Consider the following 6000-nt stretch of genomic DNA (forward strand, 5'->3'; position numbering starts at 1 on the left):
AATTTTCAACATCTGCAGGGTTATTTTTTTTTAAGTAAAAACTCGACAAGAGCTTTGATAAAAATGAAACTCAATGGGAAGCTGCAATTTATCTGCCATTGAACATAAAGGAAGATGGTGCTTAGTTTAGTTTGGTTTAGAGATATAGCACAGAAACAGGGCCATCAGCCTACGCCGACCATTGAACCCACGTGCACAATAGTTCTACGTTATCCATACACATTACAATGGCAAATTAACCTAGAAACCTGCACGTTTTTTGTGATATGGGAGGAAACCGGAGTACCCGAAGGAAACCCACAAGGTCAGAGGGAGAACGTGCAAACTGCACACACACAGGCAGCACTTGATGTCAGGATCAAACCTGGGTCTCTGGCATTGAGAGGCAGCAGCTCTACTAGCTGCACTATGTCTTTGGGATGTGGGAGGATCCTCACCTCAGGTGCTGTCTGTGTGGAGTTTGCACATTCTCCCTGTGACAGTGTAGGTTTTCTGTGGTTGCTCTGGTTTCTTCCCACAACGCAAAGACGTGCGGATTTGTAGGTTAAGTAGCCTAGAGTGTAATGTGTAGGGATAGCATAGAGGTAGTGAAAAAGGGTGATCGATGGTTGGCGTTGACAATAATAATAATAATAAATTTTATTTATGGGCGCCTTTCAAGAGTCTCAAGGACACCGTACAAAAATTTAGCAGGTAGAGGAAAAACATGCAAGGGGAATGAAATAAATAGTAGAGACATGACTAGTACACAAAGTAAAGACAGAATTCAATTCAAAACACAATATGAGGCAATTAATGCACAGATGAAAAGGGAGGGGGACGTGGGGCTAGGGATAGGCAGAGGTGAAGAGATGGGTCTTGAGGCGGGACTGGAAGATGGTGAGGGACACGAAATTGCAGATCAGTTGGGGGAGGGGGTTCCAGAGCCTGGGAGCAGCCCTGGAGATGGCTCTGTCCCCAAAACTGCGGATGTGGATCTGAGGGACCGTGAGGGTTGGTAGGGGGAGAGGAGGTCAGTGAGATATGGGGGGGCCAGATGGTGGAGGGCTTTGTAGGTGAGGATCAGGATTTTGTAGGCGATCCGGTGGGAGATGGGAAGCCAGTGAAGTTGTTTGAGGACTGGAGTGATGTGATGCCAGGATTTGGCGTGGGTGATGAGTCGGGCGGCTGCGTTCTGGACCAGTTGGAGTCGGTTGATGCAGGTTGAGCTGATGCCAAGGAAAAGTGAGTTTCAATAGTCCAGTTGGGAGGAGATGAAGGCATGGATGAGTCTTTCAGCAGTGGGAGGTGTGAGAGAGGGTCTGAGTTTGGCGATGTTGCGGAGTTGAAGGAAGGAGGTTTTAATGCCATGGCGGATGTGAGGCTCAAGGGAGAGATCAAAGATCACGCCAAGGTTGCAGGCCTGGGGAGATGGGGAGACAGTGGTGCCGTCGATGGTGAGAGTGGGGTTACTGATTTTGCTGAGTGTGGCTTTGGAGCCTATGAGGAGGAATTCTGTCTTATCGCTGTTGAGTTTGAGGAAGTTGATGGGCTGATGGCCCTGTTTCTATGCTGTATCTCTATACCAACCTAAACTAAGCACCATCTTCCTTTGTGTTAAATGGCAGATAATTGGCAATGGCAACGTTTGTGTGTTGTCTCACTGGCAATGGAGGAGGCCCAGGGCAGAAAGGTCAATGTGGGAATGGGAAGGGACAGATGATGTTAGAATGGCAAGGCCCCATTCTGACTTGGACACATAACACAATCACTGTTTGCTCGACACCCTGAAACAACTGGAACACACACTGCTGTGCAAGAAATGAGCTGCCGAAGGAGGAAGTTGAGGCAGGTACTATCGCAACGTTTAAGAAGCATCTAGGCAGGTACATGGATAGAACAGGTTTAGAGGGATTTGGACCAAATGCAGGCAGGTGGGACAAGTGTAGATGGGACATGTTAGTTGCTGGGTAAGTTGGGCCGAAGAGCCTGTTTCCACGCTGCACGACTCTATGACTCATTAGTGTGGATGCTTCCACTGTAAAATATAAAGTGCTGGAGGAACTCAGCAAGTCAGACAGCAACTGTGGAGGAAAATTGGCAGGCGACGGTTCAGGTCACGACTCTTTCTCCGCACTGGTTAAATGGGGTGAGGCTGGTAAAGAGAGGCGGCGACGAGACAAGATTGGCAAGTGATAGGTGGATACAGTGAGGGGGTTTGATTGGCAGATGGGAGCAGTAAATGACAAAGGCTTGAGGTTTAAACGAGGCAAAAGAAGTGTCAGGTAAGGAGAGAAGAGGAGGGCAATGCAAAGCCAGAGGTAGGGATATGGGTGGAAGGGGAAAGGGGAAAGAGTGGGGAGCAGCGGAGAGAGATGATTTCACTTGTGTTTTCACTACGGATCAGGCCCCGGTGCACATAAATATTGGCTCATATCAGGTAGTCAGGAGAATTGATTTAACAGGAGAATATTTAGACTGTGAAAACAGGATGTGGAAAGATGCATTCTAAAGGGGAAGAGAATGCTGTGTTGATAATCTCGGGTGTAGGGTGTACAATGACTCTGTTGTGGAGCTGAAATACTGACGTGTACAGACAGACCTGTTGGGCACAAAGGCCATTTCTCTTCTAAACACTAAGCGTGTTTAAAAGTATTTAGCTTGTCAAGGCCAATTAAGGATAGACACAAAGCTGGAGTAACTCAGCGGGTCAGGCAGCAACTCTGGAGATAAAGGACGGGTGTCATTTCAGGTCAGGGCCTTTCTTCAGACCCGACACTTCACTCATCCTTTTTCTCCAGAGATGTTTCTTGACCCGCTGAGTTACTCCAGCACCTTGTGTCTATCTTTGGTATATACCAGCATCTGTAGTTCCTTTCTACCCAATTAAGGATTGGCAAGCTCGCCATCCAAGCATGCTCTGCAAAAGAACACAGATCTTATATTCCCCACATATCTCATACCCTCATTTAGTAACACTTCCCAATATAAAAACTTTTACCACAAGCAAATCGGCTCTCTAATTACTTCTCAACCCCTTATCATCTCCAATTACAAAACCGAGCATTTGCTTTCATAAGCTCAAAGGTTCTAGGAGCAGAATTAGGCCATTCGGCCCATCAAATCTACACCACCAGTATTTTCCCCTCTCAACCCCATTCTCCTGCCTTCTACCCATAACTCCCGACACACTTACTAACCAAGAATCTGTCAATCCCCACCTAAAAAATATCCATTGACGGCTTGCCTAGACTTATGTGGCAATAAATTCCACAGAGTCACCACCCTCTGGCTAAATACATTCCTCCTCGTCTCCTATTCTAAAGGTAAGACCTTTTATTCTGAGCCTGTGGCCTCTGGTTCTAGACTCTCCCACCAGTGGAAACATCCAGGACCCGACTGCAAGAAATGAGTGACACGTTACCTAACGCGATGGCTTCCTGATATTTCTCTAAGGCAGCCTGCGGTTTCTTGTTCTTGTACAGGACGTTGCCTTCGTGCCTCAGAGTTAGTGCTCGGGTTTCTGCAGCGAAGTACTTGTTCAAGAAACTGTTGAGAACCACGTTGATTCTGGAGGCGCTGGGGACGGGGAGTTTCTCTTTGCAAAGTTTACACAGAGTCGCCGAGGCTCTGCCGCCGTCCCTCTCCCTGTCCAGGCAGTTCTTGCAGTGAGTGTGGCCGCAGCGCAGGGTGACCGGCTCGTACAGGGTGCCGGTGCATTTGGAGCAGCCTACCAGACCTCTAGTGGGATGATCGCCGTCCGTCCAGCCCTGGCTGTCTCTCATGCCTTTTGCCAGGCAGTCCACCAGCACTTCCAGCTTCTGGGGTCCGAGAATGCCCCGTTGGGACAAGACTTTGTACTGCTCCACCGCTTCGGCCAGCCGGCCTCCAAGCGCCAGGCAGTGGGCATGGTTCAACCTCAGCTCACTTTCCCTCTCCTCCGCCTGCACGCCGCGGATCGCCTCCAGCTGGCATTCGTAGATCTCGGCGGCCAGTTGGAAATTCCTCGTCTCGAATGCCTGGCTGGCTAGTTGCAGCATCTCCTGCCTCTCACCGCCTTCCGACCCCATCGTCCTCTCATTCCCTCCCATCTCCCTCCCATCACTCGCCCCTCACTGACTCCGGCAACATTATGCCTTTCCCCCTCAAATCCGACCAACCTAAAAGCTGAACAAAAAAATGTGTTACATAAAGCGGCATCACATGATTCCCTTCGCCGCCTCTCATTGGCCTGACTCATCCTGTTACAAAACCACCAAGTTCAGTAATGTTTTGTTATTTTTTAATTATTTTGGGAGAATTTGCTACCGATGGCCTCTCGCTCTCTCTCTCTCTTTCTCCTTCCATCTATCTCTCTACATACATCTAATCTATCTATCTATCTATCTATCTATCTATCTATCTATCTATCTATCTATCTATCTATCTATCTATCTATCTATCTCTTTCTATATTTCACTAGCTTTCGCTCTTTATATCTCTATCTCTCTCCCCCTCTCTCTCTCTCTCTATATATATATATATATATTTGTCCCGCTCTCTTTATCTTTATATATATATTTACCTCTATCTATCTCTCTTTCTTCCTATCTATCTATCTATCTATCTATCTATCTATCTATCTATCTATCTATCTATCTATCTATCTATCTATCTATCTATCTATCTATCTATCTATCTATCTATCTATCTAACTATCTATCTATCTAACTCTAACTATCTATATCTCTATCTCGATCTGTCTCTTTCTCTCTCTCCATCTATTTATCTCACTTCACCCTTACTTTATTTATCCCAGCCCAACAATTTCAGGGATAGTGTAAGCAGTCCCACCAGTAGACATAAGGAATGATTTAATTCTACAATGCATTTATTTGGGGGAATATATGCAAAATATTACAACATTAATAGATTATAACATCAGCGCAATCTTTTACCAAGACAAATATCGCAGTAACTTTAATAACATATTGTTTCAGGTGATTGGGGGGGGTTTTAATATCAAAACTGCAATTGTTTTTGTTGTTGCTTTAATTAAAACTAAAAATGCAAGTACTGGCAAATCCAATCGTCATCAAAACAAATGAGAGGCGGCAATTTATTTTCTTAACAAAAAAAACATTTGTTTGTACAATAGTCTGTCAACGACTGTTGTCGATGAATTGGATTTAATTAACTTTTGTTCAGAGAATGTTCTCTCCGTTTGACTCCAGTGAATGTGTTTTGTGTAGATTACATCACCCGTTGCATAAGACACAGCCCGGTGCCGTTTTATATAACCTAAAGCCTCAAAATTGCACCGCAACTTTTGTGAGTCCGGGAAACAGGAAAAAAGCTGGTGAGATCCCGCTAAAAAAAAAATCACTCTCTATTGTCGAAATAAGGCGCTGATATGTCGTCATAAGCAACATCATTAAAAACTCTAAACAGTTGAAATTTGCAATCCTAACACGCGCGACGTGGCTGCAAGAATTTGTTTATATCCAAACGTAAATATTGCTAATTTTGGCCATTAATAACGTACACTTTGAGGTGACAATATGTAGGTTTCTTTTAAAATAACACGTTCAAATTAAGTTGTTTCTGTATTGCATTATATTAAACAACGTCAGTCCTGCATAATCGTCACAAAGGCTGATTTTGGAAAATTGGTGATGTAGTTGTGTACGTTGGTTTGAGAAGCTATCATCTTTCACCGTCACGGCCACAGGGTTATTGCACAGCGGTTCCCTTTATTATTCAACACAAAATTGTGAACATTACTTAACAGTGATATTCGATAAGCGAAGAGACATGGTTGTTGCTTGCCACGTTGCTTAAACTGTGCAAACATATCACACGTACATCAATCTGAAAATGGGGACGGCTAAATGTGACTTATGAAAGGTCCTGCAGTTACATAGCAGGCACGGGTCAGGCTGAAATGTTAAATGCCATCTGCTTTCTCCTCCTTCATTGGCTTTGTGAAACTAATGCCCCTGTCCCACTACGAATGGTTCCTGCTCTATATTTCATACTCCC

The 6000-nt window shown here is 45.1% G+C and overlaps 1 protein-coding gene across 2 annotated transcripts in view; it reads right to left on the reverse strand.

Annotated features, from left to right (window-relative positions):
* LOC129702289 (LON peptidase N-terminal domain and RING finger protein 3-like) overlaps positions 1–4321 on the reverse strand; it is a 43307-nt gene extending 38986 nt beyond the window's left edge. Inside the window, exon 1 of one of the 2 annotated variants that reach the window (XM_055644006.1) lies at positions 3404–4321. In XM_055644006.1, the coding sequence (XP_055499981.1) occupies positions 3404–4070 (667 nt within the window). In that variant the 5' untranslated portion in view covers positions 4071–4321. The remainder of the gene's footprint in view (positions 1–3403) is intronic. The other variant, XM_055644005.1, reaches the window with a different exon arrangement.
* Positions 4322–6000: the final 1679 nt, after the last annotated feature.

The sequence above is a fragment of the Leucoraja erinacea genome, chromosome 12 (genome assembly GCF_028641065.1).
Source record: "Leucoraja erinacea ecotype New England chromosome 12, Leri_hhj_1, whole genome shotgun sequence".
NCBI classification, from domain to species: Eukaryota; Metazoa; Chordata; class Chondrichthyes; order Rajiformes; family Rajidae; genus Leucoraja; species Leucoraja erinaceus.